Raw genomic sequence first — 15,018 nt, forward strand, 5'->3', positions numbered from 1 at the left:
CTCAGTCCCGCGGGTGGTCTGAGTAGGGCGCCCTGAGGGACAGTGCCCATGTCTTCCTTCAGCCCTCGTTCCTGACTCCACCTCTGTGCATCCAGTACTTCGTCCTGAGTCCACGTCTGTGCCTGTCCACGTCTTTGCATCCTGCACCTCGTTCCTGAAGCCCACGTCTATGCCTGAGTCTACGTCGTTCCTGAGTCTCGTCTGAATCCATGTTCCAGTCTTCGCTGTCCTGGCCTCCATCCGGCCTGCCACTTCGTGCCGTACCCTGCGGCAGGTCCGAAAGGGCTAGGAACGGTCGGAGGACTGTTCACAAGACCAACATTGCGTTGTTGGGTCTTCCGAAGCGTGCTGGTCCGGAGGAGGGCCTGTCTTCCATGTCACTCCAGCCCTGCTCCCGTCCAGCCCATGCTCGGGCATGCCACGCCTCCCGCGGCACCTCTTCAGAGCCCTCTGGGGTCGAGCCGTGGCCCAAAGACACACATCACCCAGGAGTGGGATCGCTCTCCTAGCGCTCCACAACAAGATGTACATGCTCACTTTTTGAGAATATGTGTATCAAAGCGGATGCCATATCTAAAGGGGTTTCCAAATTATACTCTATGCTTACTACTAATGTCAACCCAAACCTTCCCCACTTGTTAAAATGGGAGGCAGACCTAGGAGACCAAATACATCCTAAATTAAGAAACCTGATTTTTCAAAAAGCCAGTAAGTGCTCTATTTCTGCTCACCTACAAGAAAACAGCTATAGGATGCTAAACAGGTTTCACTTAGACCCCGTAAAACTGCATAGTATGTATCTATCTCTATCACCAAAATGCTGGAGGGAATGCAGACGTTTGCCGCAGACTGCAACGTGGAGAGCAGGTCCCCGGAGCAGATAGGTGCTGGGAGAGAGGCCCGCGCAGCCGGCGCTTGAGCCCATCGGGGTAAGGCCTTTAAATCTCGCCCTACCTCCGTGGGCCCCGGCCACGGGGAAGTTCCACACTTACCTCCTCCTGCTTGAAATCGCGCCGATCCGGCTGATTCTCCGCTCTCCGCCCACCGCCGCAGGAAGCCACAAGCCAGGCCGTCCGGCACCGACCGATAGTCCGACGACGCCCAAGACGACCCAGTCGCGCCAGTGACGTCAAACCAACGCGACCGCGCCAAATTTAAAAACGCCGGCTCGATCTCAGTCGCCCTCTTTGCCGCAGACTGCAATGTGGAGAGCAGGTCCCTGGAGCAGATAGGTGCTGGGAGAGAGGCCCGCGCAGCCGGCGCTTGAGCCCATCGGGGTAAGGCCTTTAAATCTCGCCCTACCTCCGTGGGCCCCCGCCCCGGCCACGGGGAAGTTCCACACTTACCTCCTCCTGCTTGAAATCGCGCCGATCCGGCTGATTCTCCGCTCTCCGCCCACCACCGCAGGAAGCCACAAGACAGGCCCTCCTATTTCCAATCTTCATCAACCAATCCAGGAGAAGCACGCGAGGTATTTAATTACGGACATCCGAGGCGCCGAGCGTCGCGCGCCGAAGGAGAGCGACAAAGGGGCCTGCCCCTTTGTGCGCCCCTTCGTGCAGCCCCTGAGAGACCCTGAGCCCTTGACCACCCATTTCTCCCACCTACCTCTTCTAACTACCGGAAGCCAGCCGGACTCTTACTAAAATCCACCAAGCCCTCTAACGTGCCAGAACAGGACCGTCTACACCATCCAAGTCAACCATCTAACACTCAATCACTCCATCTGAAACTTCCAATGCATGACGACACAGCCACAGACAAACGACTGCTCAGGTGACATACTCTGACAACGCACAGGAATACAGCACCCACTCAACCACTCCAGACAAAGACAATCAACCTCACAACTGAAGCCACACTCGAACAATTCTACAGGACTCCAGCATCAACCCAGCAACTACTCCACAACTCAACAAATCCATTCAACAACTGCACTCAATCGAATCAAACATCCTATATAACAACACATACAATTTAAAAGGATCCAGCCTCCAAAATGCATCCAACATTCTCAATCCCAATCATACATCACTACTTCCCACAGAAAAGAAATCTAACCAGACAAGCAAACCTCCACAACCTAAAATCACTCACACCAATACTAATAGCACCGATAACACAACTACTAGGCCTCACCCTATTCACCCTATCGCTCTTCAATGCGCAATCTATAACTAAAAAGTCGCTAATTCTCAATGACTACCTCACCGACACCAAGCCTGACATTTGCGCAATAACAGAAACATGGCTGAAACCATCAGATACGGCAATCTTAAACCAATTACCGACGCTAACCTACGATATCTTCTCCCTTCCTAGACTGAAAAAAAGGGGAGGAGGAATCCTTCTTGCTACAAAAAAAGACCTCAAATTCTCTCAACATCCGATCCACTCCAATAATAAACTTGAGATAGGCTTCTTCACATCTCACCAACTCCAAATACTTCTAGTCTACGCCCCCCCGGGACTCTTAGAATCTGACGTCTCATCCATCATCGAAATAACAACAACACTCCTCAACCTGGACACCCCAGCAATAATACTCGGAGATTTTAATCTCCACATGGACAACCCTGCTCTCTCACCTAGCTGCCAAACTCTTCTTCTAGCATTCTCAGCGATGGGCTTCTCCCAAATAGTCAAAAACCCGACACATAAAGCAGGCCACACACTAGACCTGATCTTTATCAACAAAGGCATAAAATCGACTTCTCCAATAAAAAATCTGAAGGTACCCTGGTCTGATCACTCCCTCATTTCTACATCATTCTCACTGGAAAAATCTACTACCAGTCACACACCTTCTCCATCCTTTACCTACAGGAAACCCTGTAATCCAGATGACCTTACCAATCAACTAACCAAACACCTTCCCGATATAATTCTCACTGATCCTAATATTGCTTTACACTCCTGGAATACGATCACGGAATCAATAGCCAATAAGCTCTGCCCACTTACAACAAAAAAATCTCACCCAGATGCCTCCAAAAATCAACCATGGTTCTCAAACGATCTTAGAAGGATTAAACAAATACTAAGACAAAAGGAATCTAACTGGCGGAAAACTCCAAATCTCAGCACACTCTCAGACTACAAATGCCCGCTACAACAATACAAGGCCTACACCTCCAAAGCAAAAAGAGACTTTTTCGCCTCCAGAATTCACAACTTAGTCTTTGACGCAAAAGCTTTATTCAACTACGTTTCCACCCTCACCCAAGTTCCCTCACCAGAATGCCCTAGTAATCAAGCTCAAACCAAAGCAGATGAACTCGCTCTCTTCTTTCAAAACAAAATCAAGAATCTTCTTACTCAACTTCCCTCCAATATCGCTCCCCTAACTCAAGCTCTCATGCCCCACATCAAAAACACTCACCTAGAAATGTTTGAACCTACCTCCTCCTCCGAAATCCAAACCATCCTTAGAAAAATGAAACCATCTTCGCACCCAGCGGACCATATACCAACAAAACTTCTCCTCACAATACCAGAAACCATCTCCAAAACATTGGCTGACATAATCAATTGTTCGCTCTCACAAGGTTCCTTCCCAGAAGACCTCAAACAAGCCTCACTCAAACCACTTTTAAAAAAACCCAACCTGGACCTAAAAGACCCCAACAATTACCGCCCAATAGCTAATCTACCTATCATAGCCAAGATTATGGAAAAGCTTGTTAACTCCCAACTATCGGACTTCATTGAAGATAACAAACTGCTTTCCGCCTCACAACATGGATTCCGCAAAAATCGTGGCACAGAATCCCTTCTTACATCCCTAACAGACCTCCTCATCCTAGGTACAGACAAAGGACAATCATTTCTGCTGGTCCTTCTAGACCTTTCAGCAGCTTTCGATACCGTAAACCACGCGATCCTCATTAAACAGTTAGCTGCTATAGGAATCTCTGGCTTAGCGCTCTCCTGGTTCAAATCATTTCTAACCAACAGAGGCTACAAGGTAAAAATACAGAACAAAGAATCAGCACGCCACGACTCGACCGTCGGAGTCCCACAAGGTTCCTCCTTATCCCCTACACTCTTTAATATTTACCTCCTCCCACTATGCCAACTCCTCACCAACCTCAACTTAATACACTTTCTCTATGCGGACGACATCCAGATCCTGATCCCTATCAAAGAATCATACTCAAAAACCCTCGAATTCTGGGAATCCTGCCACCTAGAAATTAAAAGCCTCCTCAACAGCCTTAATCTGGTACTAAACTCATCTAAAACTGAAGTCCTACTCATAACTCCCGATAACAAACCCACAGTCTGTCTTCCAACCAACCTACAAACCACTCATGTAAGGGATCTAGGTGTCCTAATCGACAATAAATTGAACTTCAAAGCCCACATCAACAAAACAACCAAAGACTGCTTCTATAAACTGCAAGTCTTAAAAAGGATAAGACCACTCTTCCACGCCAAAGATTTCAGAACCATTCTCCAAGCCCTCATCTTCTCCAAATTAGACTACTGCAACGCGACTCTTCTTGGCCTCCCCTCCTCATATACAAAACCACTCCTAATGGTCCAAAACGCAGCAGCACGTTTACTAACAAACACCAGAAAAAGAGACCACATCTCTCCAGTCCTTCAAGCCCTCCACTGGTTACAAATCCACTTCAGAGTAATTTACAAATCCATCACATTATTATACAAAATCATTCACCAACACACCATAATCGACCTACAAATTCCTCCCCGTGTTCACGAATCAACAAGACCGACTAGGGAAGCCTACACAGGATGCCTCCTTGTTCCACCCGTAAAAACTACTAATCACAGAACCTTGAGAGACCGAGCCCTTTCAACAGCAGGCCCTCCGCTATGGAACTCTATCCCACCAGATCTAAGAAACGAACCGTGCCTCTTAACGTTTAGGAAAAGACTTAAGACATGGCTTTTCAGGCAAGCCTTCCCGAACTCCACCTAACAAGATCCATCAATGACTCCTATGCTAAGTAGCTGTATATAGTGGACTCCATATTTATTTTGTTCTCTTGTATATACAGAGGACTCCTTATTTACATTGTACACTTGTATATAATTATCCTCCTCTATCTCTTTTATTTCTTATAATCCCAGTTCATGAACCCTTGTTAATTGTAACTGCTTCTCTTCTCCACGTTTATTTATGTTTTTGGTTATATTTTTGCACCCCTGTTTTCTGTAAACCGACATGATGAGAATGAGTTCTTGAATGCCGGTATAAAAAAACCTTAAATAAATAAATAAATAAATGTGGGGATGATGGATCTTATTTGCATATATGGTGGGAATGTAAAAAGATCATTCCATTCTGGCACGCTATAAGTCAGTGGTTAATTCAGATACTTATGGTTAACATTATCCTAAAACCCATATCAGCACTCTTGAATGCTCCTATAGAACTGTTAATTGGGAATCAACAAACACTAAGTACGTATATTTTATTAGCTGCACACATCACCATTGTTCAGCTATAGAAATCTAAAAAAATTCCAACGTTAGGAGAGATATTAATGAAACTGCAAGTCCATAGGCGCTTGCACTTCTTAACTGCAGTACAGCATGAGAAAATAGCCAAAACATTTTGATTTGGAAGCCTCTGCGACCACCTTGCGGCATACGCTGAGAATTACTGTTATCTGTCATCTATCTATGGCTATACTAATATACTTAACGTACACTTTGCTTGTTTGAAAATTTAAAATGATAACCTGAGTGTTTGACATGTTAATAGGCTATACTCCCTAGGGGCTATTGAATCCTCCTACTATTTCTTACTCCTTCTTAATTCTTCTTTCTTCTTATTGCTTTCTACTTTCTGATACATATTATTTATCCTATTATATGGCACCCTGTGTCGGATACCTCCTGGGACAAGAAACACCTGTACTACACTGGCAATACATGTGAGACTGCATATCAAGAGACAATGTGACGATCAATGGATCTTACGAAGTCATTCATCATTACCACTACCTACGGTTGGACACTAACTATCTGCTTAAGCGAGGACTCAGGGGGAGGAATTGGGAAGTAGGGAATAGTGATATCAATGTTCCATTTGTAAACTGCCGTAAGAAATGAGCAAAAGACTTCATATTTCACGTATTTATTCATGGTTTATTGTTGTCTACTGCAATACATTTATATTGTTATATGTATTTCACAAAATTCAATAAAATATAAAAAACAACAACAAAATGTTATTTGGTTCCTTGCTGTTGAGGCAGCATTCAAAGCCTCTAAGAGGAATGTGTAATTGCGATTGCTCCTTGGTAACACTTTAATGGCCAGACTTGTGGCTCATATCAGCTAGGATTCAGAGGGAACTGTGACTTATTGCCTCTGGCTGACGACTGACACTGTGATTGCTGAACTGAGGCAAAAGCAGGATATAAAATAAGTGAAATCCTGGGTAATTGCAAATGAAGGTTCATTTTGTCATAACCCAATAGAATAGAGGCCAGTTCCAATTGAACTGGATGCCAAAAGAAGCAGGAGGAATTTGCTGAGCAAAAACCCCTGAAAGAACTGCTCTTTTTCTTTATTTCTCTATATTCTTGCTTATAGTTTCTTGAGAAAGGAACATGAGAATGTGTATCATAAGCTAGAAATTAATGGTCTTTGTATTTAACTTCAATGTGATAGCCTGATTCAAACTTTTTAGCTGGTTAAATGTTACATGGAGATCATAAATTGGGATTTTTTTTTTTTGCATGTACAACTATTATAAATAATTTTATGGGATTTGCCAAATATTTTGGGGTTTTTTTGATTCAGCAAAATTCCTTAATGTAAAACAGTGACTCTAAACTTTTCTTCCATTGTGACACTCCTGAAAGATGATGTTCATATGCGTTACACACTGCACACTACACACCACATCAGAATTTTAAAAAATGCTAATTATTATATTACTGTTAAAAATGGCACAAGAAGATGAAATATTCTTAATTTGTTATGTTATTGAAATAAAAGTTATTAAATTATATTTTTCACAAATTTTTATCTTCACTTCATCATAGAAAATTGTGGGACTGATGTACTGCACCCTAGTTTCTTAATAAACAATTGAAGAATAGACAAACTTTCTTACATCAACATCAAAACATTTTGACTTATTCTGGAGTTATTCAGAACAGAATTAGGATGTTTCTCCTTTCAACTCATCATACAAAATTATTCTGGTAATACCTCTAAAACAGCAACTCAAAATCTTTCCACTGCCAGACACTGTACAGTAGCAAAAAACCTGCAAAAAAGACACTCAAAAGCCATATAGAAAGATTTAAGAAATGCACATTCCCAAAATTGCCACATTCCATTCACTAAAAACTACAAGGGTCGATTTTAAAACCCATGTGCAAACGGTTCCCAGTGCCTGCACATGGACACCGCTATTTTATAACATGCACGCATCGCTGTGCGCATATTATAAAATACGATTCCTGTGCGCCAGATTTTAATATCCACGCGTGCACGTGCGGGTGGGGTAATTTTTTAAAAACAGGTACGGTGACAAGATCAGCCCATCATCAGTTCCCTCCCAGTCTGCTCCAATTGCATTATGAGCATTTCGCACAGCTTAACACCAGGAAAAAAGGTATAGTTATTTTCAGCGTTAAAAGCATGCAATAGTGGAATTCACGGTGCGATAATACCCTTCATTTTCATTAATCCTACCCAAACCCCTCCCTGATCCCGCCTCTATCAAAACTTTGCATTTCCACAATGCAATACCATTAGTATCGCGGGCGTTAACGCCATAATGCTTTTTTGATGAATGACCCTATAAATTTGTACCTGAGGCAATGGAGGGCAAAGTGACTTGCTCATTTGAAAATTGTATTTTTCTAACCTGGTCTCTCATTTCCACTTCTTGTGGTTTTGGGTAAATCACTTACCCCTCCATTGCTTCATATATAAACATCCAACCATCTGAGGCATGACTATACCTCTTCTACTGTGATTATAACTTGCTTTGAGCTTAGATTTGTAAAAGTAAATAATTAAATCTAAATCTTTTTTTCTCAGTTTCTCCTTTCTTTGCTTCTCTATCCACTCATAGCTAGATTTTACCTCTCCTTCTCCTCTCTCACCTATCAGTTTCCATCTCCCACTTTCATTCTTTCCAGTCAAACCATTCCTCTCTCTGTCTCTCATTGCTTCTCCAGCCTTCTGTTCTCCCTCTATCTCTCATCCACACCCTTGTTCCCCATATCTGCCCTCTGTACTCTCCTCTTTATCGACATTTCTCTGACTTTCATTTCTTCTCTAGCCACATTTCCTTTGCTGTCACTCATTCCAATCTGGCTTTTAGTCCCATTTTTCTTTTACCCTCACCCCTGCTTCCCATTCCTTTTCTTTTACCTCCTCCCCAGATTGTTTTCATACTTCCCTCCTCCCCTGCCCTTATCTGCTCTCCTCTGCCTCTCATCTTCTCATTAGCCCTAGCTCCTACCACTTATCCCCTCCCTGGCCTCCAGCCATTTCTTGTCTTTTAACACTATCCCCTTCTCCCCAGCTCACCCATTTTCTTCTTGTCTCGCCCCTTCCAGTCCCTCCAGCTTCACATATTCTCTTCATCCCACCCCACCTTTCTGTACCTCTGTCACAAACCCCAGCCTACCTAACATACCCTTACACATAACATCCACCTAGTCATTTAGTACCCTCTATCTCCCTAATTCCTGAGTCTCCACTCAATCTCCCAAATTCCATACCTCCATTCTCATCCAGCCACTGGGTTTCTCCCCATCCCTAAATCCCCACCTAATCTCAATCCTGCAAGATGTTTTTTGGGGGTGAAGTATTTGCCACTCCTGACTCCCCTTCCCCCTGTTAGCAACACCACTGCACCAGGCTCATTCTTTTGCTCTCATGCTCCCCTGGCTCATCCCCTCTTTCATTCCACTTTCAATACCCTCCCCCGCCCCCAATCCTTTTAAAACGTACTCTCTCCAAATAACAATCAGAGCCATCAGGAGAAAGAAAATTGGAGAATGCTGTGAACCATCTTCTCCTTTTCAATTAGCAATAGTGGTGATTGCTGTCACAGAGCAGGGAGCAGGACCTCACATTTCCAAGCTAGGCTTGGCAGTAGTGACCACAACTATAGGGGAGAGAACAGGATGCAGTATTTATAACCTAGGCTGGTAGTGGCAATAATATAACTGATGGCACTGTATGTGCTGATGGTGATCACTGAGGGACAGAGAGGTGGGGGGGGGGGGGAGAGATAGCACAACCACATTTCCAGCTTGGTCTGACAGTGATAGTGATTTCTGGGATGGGGAGAAAACAGCAACAGAGAGCAGCAAAGAGGATTTCAAGTACCTGGCTCTCTGCTCTGACCTGTCCTCATCTAGAAGGCACATGTGACTGTTATAGAAAGCATAGTCTTCCTGTCTATGTCAAATTTTGGTGATACGCCAATATGTCCTGTTATACTGGTTGAAAGCCACTGATCTAGAAAATGTAAAGTCAGAAACAAAGGCTTGAATTGGATTCCAAATATGTTCTCTAAGTATAGAGGCCAATTTTCAAAGCGATTTATATGGATAAAAAACATTTTACCTGTGTTAATGAACTGTCTGAAAATTGTTCTTCTTCATTGTGACTAAAAATCTAAGTAGTGTTCCATAGTGTGTGATGTTCCTGAGGGTGTGTTTAGGCTGGGGGAGGAAACGTGTACATAGATAGTATTTTCAACTCTTTACATGTAGTTTTCTAGTAAACATCTACCCACAGAAATAGCAAGTACAAATGGCCTTGCATACTTTTCACTTGCAACAAGTTTCAGAACAAAAGAATATGCATGCTTTCACTTTGAAAAGCCCGCTGGTAAAATGTATGCATGGTCTTTGCAGATAGTTTAGAAATTGCCTCCATGGTGCTTATTTGATTATTACCTATCTCCTTCTGTATTCACTTATTTAATCCAGGTCTTTCTCCTTAGGTCCTTCTGATTCAAGCAATCAGACCAGACAGACTTCAAAGTGCAATGGCCCTTTTTGCCTGTAAAGCTCTTGGTACGTTTTTATATGTTTAATCAGCAACTTTTGCATGTAGTACAAAATTAATATTTCTTCTATAATCTTTCTTCTAGTTTACTAGCTTTTATGTATTTTCTGTGTACATAAGATGAATTGAATTTGCTTTATATACCCAAATATGCTGGGAGTTTAACAAAGAATACTATTTTAAACTTTATTTTCACTTCTTTAGAGAGAATGACTAGATATCTTAACTGATCTAATTGTAGAAAAAGAAAGTTCATAAGGCCTCTAAGTGTTGGGAGTTAACTATTTGTTAAAGCATATATCCTCCTCTTGGACTAGCTAGGATTGTGAGTTCTAAAGGCAATGTTTGCAGCTCGAAGAAAGGAAAGTGCAGAGAAGGGTGACCAAAATGATAAGGGGCATGGAATGGCTATCCTATGAGGAAAGACTAAAGAAGTTAGAGCTGTTCAGTTTGGAGAAGAGACGACTACGGGAGGATATGATAGAGGTCTACAAAATCATTAAAGGACTTGAACAAGTTAATGTAAATCAGTTATTTACTCTCTCAGATAATAGAAGGACCCGTGAGCACTCCATGAAATTAGCAAATAGCTCATTTAAAACAAATTGAAGAAATTCTTTTTTACTCAGTGCATAGTTAAGCTCTGGAATTCATTGCCAGAGGATGTGGTTACAGCAATTAGTGTAACTGGGTTTAAAAAAGGTTTTGATAAGTTTCTAGAGGATAAATCCAAAAAATGCTTTTACTGTAATTAATAAGCAATAATAGCTTGTGATCTATCTAATGTTTGGATATTTACCAGGTACTTGTGACTTGGATCGGCCACTGTTGGAAACAGGATACTGGGATTGATGGACCCTTGGTCTGACCCAGTATAGCATTTCTTATGTTCTTATGTTATGTTCTAACTGTCCCCTGCCATTGTTTTAAAGTGATCTTTTATTAATAGATGGTTTAAACCTTCAGTTTTGAAAATGGTTGTAATATAATTTTGTCCCCAGTGGGGTCAAGTGGCAAGGCATTATTCCCCCCATATTGTACAAACTTTCAATTTCAACCAAAAGGTAAAGAAGCTCAGATCCTACACTTGGGATCTTAGACAAAACGCTAAGGGGCGGATTTTAAGAGCCCTGCTCGCGTAAATCCGCCCGGATTTACGCGAGCAGGGCCCTGCGCGCCGGTGCGCCTATGTTCAATAGGCCTACCGGCGCGCGCAGAGCCCCGGGACTCGCGTAAGTCCCGGTGTTTTCCGAGGGGGGCGTGTCGGGGCGGGGCCGAGCGGCGCGCCATTTTCGGGGCGGGACGCAGCGTTTCGGGGGGGGCCCGGGGGCGTGGTTTCGGCCTGGGGTGGTCCGGGGGCGTGGCCGCGCCCTCCGGAACCGCCCCCGGGTTGCGTCTAGGCGCGCCAGCGGCCCACTGGCGCGCGGGGATTTACTTCTCCCTCTGGGAGGCGTAAATCCCCCAACAAAGGTAGGGGGGGGGTTTAGACAGGGCCGGGGAGGTGGGTTAGGTAGAGGAAGGGAGGGGAAGGTGAGGGGAGGGAACAGAGGTAGGCTGCGCGGCTCGGCGCACGCCGGCTACACGGAATCGGTAGCCTTGCGCGGGCCGATCCAGGATTTTAGCGGATACGCGCGGCTACGCGCGTATCTACTAAAATCCCGCGTACTTTTGTTGGCGCCTGGAGCGCCAACAAAAGTACGCCAACGCGCCGTTTTTGAAAATCTACCCCTAATTGTGGTTACTGACTACTGCTAGTTTCAAAAGAAGATGTAGTCTTTGACTGTAAATCCAACAAACGCCGATAAAATGGTTGAGCTTTTGATTATTGTGGTGGGGCCCAGTTAGAAATATCCTGCTTGCCATGAATACAATTTAATTATCTAGATCTCAATTCTCATCTCAAGTGGTAGTTAATAGAGTTTTGAAGTTGGTTCTAGTTTAGGTTTAAAGCTAAAAAGTCAAAGACGACTTGCTAGGCCAAAAATATAAACATATATGTTCAACTTCTGTGAATATATAACTCTATACAGGGTAAATTTTGCATCTTTGTTCAAAGAACTGAGTAGTTTGTTGCTGTTTGTACTTCTTGGTTTTCTGTATAGTGAACTTAGAGTTTGAAATCTAGTTCTTATGCTTGTGTATTTTATTTTTCTTTGGTGCTCTTGCATAGATTACACTACATACATTCCTAAAACTCTGGTAACCTATTTTTTAACCATTTATTGTCATATATTTTAAAGACTATTATAAAGTGACTCAAGGTAGAGAAATTAAAGTTATTGATACAGATTGAACAATTTCCAGTGCCTGCCTTGAAACATACTTATTTAACTCCATTTGGTTTCCCACTTTTCTAACTAGTAACCAAGATCGCTTACATAGGTAAACAGTAATACAGTTTTACAAAACAAAGTGAATAAATTAGTGAATAAAACAGCATATATCCCTTAGCCAACAAAAACATAATTTTTAAAATAGTAACAATATCAATCACAGACAATCACCTGGATCGGATGGTATACACCCCAGAGTTCTGAAGGAACTAAAAAATGAAATTTCAGACCTATTAGTAAAAATTTGTAACCTATCATTAAAATCATCCATTGTACCTGAAGACTGGAGGATAGCAAATGTAACCCCAATATTAAAAAGGGCTCCAGGGTGATCCAGGAAACTACAGACCGGTTAGCCTGACTTCAGTGCCAGGGAAAATAGTGGAAAGTGTTCTAAACATCAAAATCACAGAACATATAGAAAGACATGGTTTAATGGAACAAAGTCAGCATGGCTTTACCCAGGGCAAGTCTTGCCTCACAAATCTGCTTCATTTTTTTGAAGGAGTTAATAAACATGTGGATAAAGGTGAACCGGTAGATGTAGTATACTTGGATTTTCAGAAGGCGTTTGACAAAGTTCCTCATGAGAGGCTTCTAGGAAAAGTAAAAAGTCATGGGATAGGTGGCGATGTCCTTTCCTGGATTGCAAACTGGCTAAAAGACAGGAAACAGAGAGTAGGATTAAATGGACAATTTTCTCAGTGGAAGGGAGTGGACAGTGAAGTGCCTCAGGGATCTGTATTGGGACCCTTACTTTTCAATATATTTATAAATGATCTGGAAAGAAATACGACGAGTGAGATAATCAAATTTGCAGATGACACAAAATTGTTCAGAGTAGTTAAATCACAAGCAGATTGTGATAAATTGCAGGAAGACCTTGTGAGACTGGAAAATTGGACATCCAAATGGCAGATGAAATTTATTGTGGATAAGTGCAAGCTGATGCATATAGGGAAAAATAACCCATGCTATAATTACACAATGTTGGGTTCCATATTAGGTGCTACAGCCCAAGAACGAGATCTAGGCGTCATAGTGGATAACACATTGAAATCGTTGGAGTGTGCTGCGGCAGTCAAAAAAGCAAACAGAATGTTGGGAATTATTAGAAAGGGAATGGTGAATAAAACGGAAATTGTCATAATGCCTCTGTATCGCTCCATGGTGAGACCGCACCTTGAATACTGTGTACAATTCTGGTCGCCGCATCTCAAAAAAGATATAATTGCGATGAAGAAGGTACAGAGAAGGGCTACCAAAATGATAAGGGGAATGGAACAGCTCCCCTATGAGGAAAGACTAAAGAGGTTAGGACTTTTCAGCTTGGAGAAGAGACGGCTGAGGGGGGATATGATAGAAGTGTTTAAAATTATGAGAGGTCTAGAATGGGTAGATGTGAATCGGTTATTTACTCTTTCGGATAATAGAAAGACTAGGGGGCACTCCATGAAGTTAGCATGGGGCACATTTAAAACTAATCGGAGAAAGTTCTTTTTTACTCAACGCACAATTAAACTCTGGAATTTGTTGCCAGAGGATGTGGTTAGTGCAGTTAGTATAGCTGTGTTTAAAAAAGGATTGGATAAGTTCTTGGAGGAGAAGTCCATTACCTGCTATTAAGTTCACTTAGAGAATAGCCACTACCATTAGCAATGGTAACATGGAATAGACTTAGCTTTTGGGTACTTGCCAGGTTCTTATGGCCTGGATTGGCCACTGTTGGAAACAGGATGCAGGGCTTGATGGACCCTTGGTCTGACCCAGTATGGCATTTTCTTATGTTCTTATGTTCTTATAACAATCAGCAACATCACATAAGTTTCTAACCCTAGCCCATTTAGGCTTTCTCATAATACAACATTTTTTTGCGTAAAAAACTGTATTATATCACTTTGTTTAATCCTCTAGACTTATACATTTAAACGGTCTATTGATTTTGTTTGATTTATCATTTTATAAAAGCCCATTTTTGCAAGTAAAACATAATTTTACCCACAGAAATGCTTTTGAAAATTGCCATTCTTAAGTAATTATCTTTAGATTTTTACCTTTATATGAATATGCAAAATATAGAAATATTTACTGAGTTTTGTTCTTGTTCTACAAAGCCAAAGAGGTGTCAGTGGTGATTTCTTTGTTTTCCAGAAATGAAAGAGTTGTCCCCTCCGCCTTTGAATCTGAAACGTCTTTACAAAGAAACACTAGAAATTGAGCCCATCTTAATTATTATTTCTCCTGGGGCTGATCCTTCCCAAGAGCTCCAAGAACTTGCCAGTATAGAAATTGGAAGAGAATGCTATCATGAGGTAAGGCATTAATATTTATTTATTTTATTTATTGGTTTTTTGTATACCGTCATTCGGTGTAGCCATCACAACGGTTAACAAAGCATGAGGAAAGCAGTTTGTAACACAAATAATTACATGCATGGTAAAATAATAAAAATAGACAGTATTATTCATAAGAATAAGTTACATTTAAGCATATAAACCCTTTGATTGATTTCTGCTAGTAGTACATCATCCAGTTTTTATAAATTCAGAATCTACACAAAAGAACACTCCCCCCCCCCAAAAAAAAAAACAAAAAAACATGAATGTCAGAACAAATAAATTGCATTGTACATTGTTCCAAATCTGATTTGTTTTTTGTT

General features: G+C 42.1%; 1 protein-coding gene across 1 annotated transcript in view; it reads left to right on the plus strand.

The window, feature by feature from the left end:
* DYNC2H1 (dynein cytoplasmic 2 heavy chain 1) overlaps positions 1-15,018 on the plus strand; it is a 1,848,033-nt gene that overhangs the window by 1,390,698 nt on the left and 442,317 nt on the right. Inside the window, exons 75-76 of the mRNA XM_029602426.1 lie at positions 9,962-10,034; positions 14,511-14,671. Coding sequence (XP_029458286.1) covers positions 9,962-10,034; positions 14,511-14,671 — 234 coding nt within the window. The remainder of the gene's footprint in view (positions 1-9,961; positions 10,035-14,510; positions 14,672-15,018) is intronic.

This window comes from Rhinatrema bivittatum, chromosome 5 (genome assembly GCF_901001135.1).
Source record: "Rhinatrema bivittatum chromosome 5, aRhiBiv1.1, whole genome shotgun sequence".
Lineage (NCBI taxonomy): Eukaryota > Metazoa > Chordata > Amphibia > Gymnophiona > Rhinatrematidae > Rhinatrema > Rhinatrema bivittatum.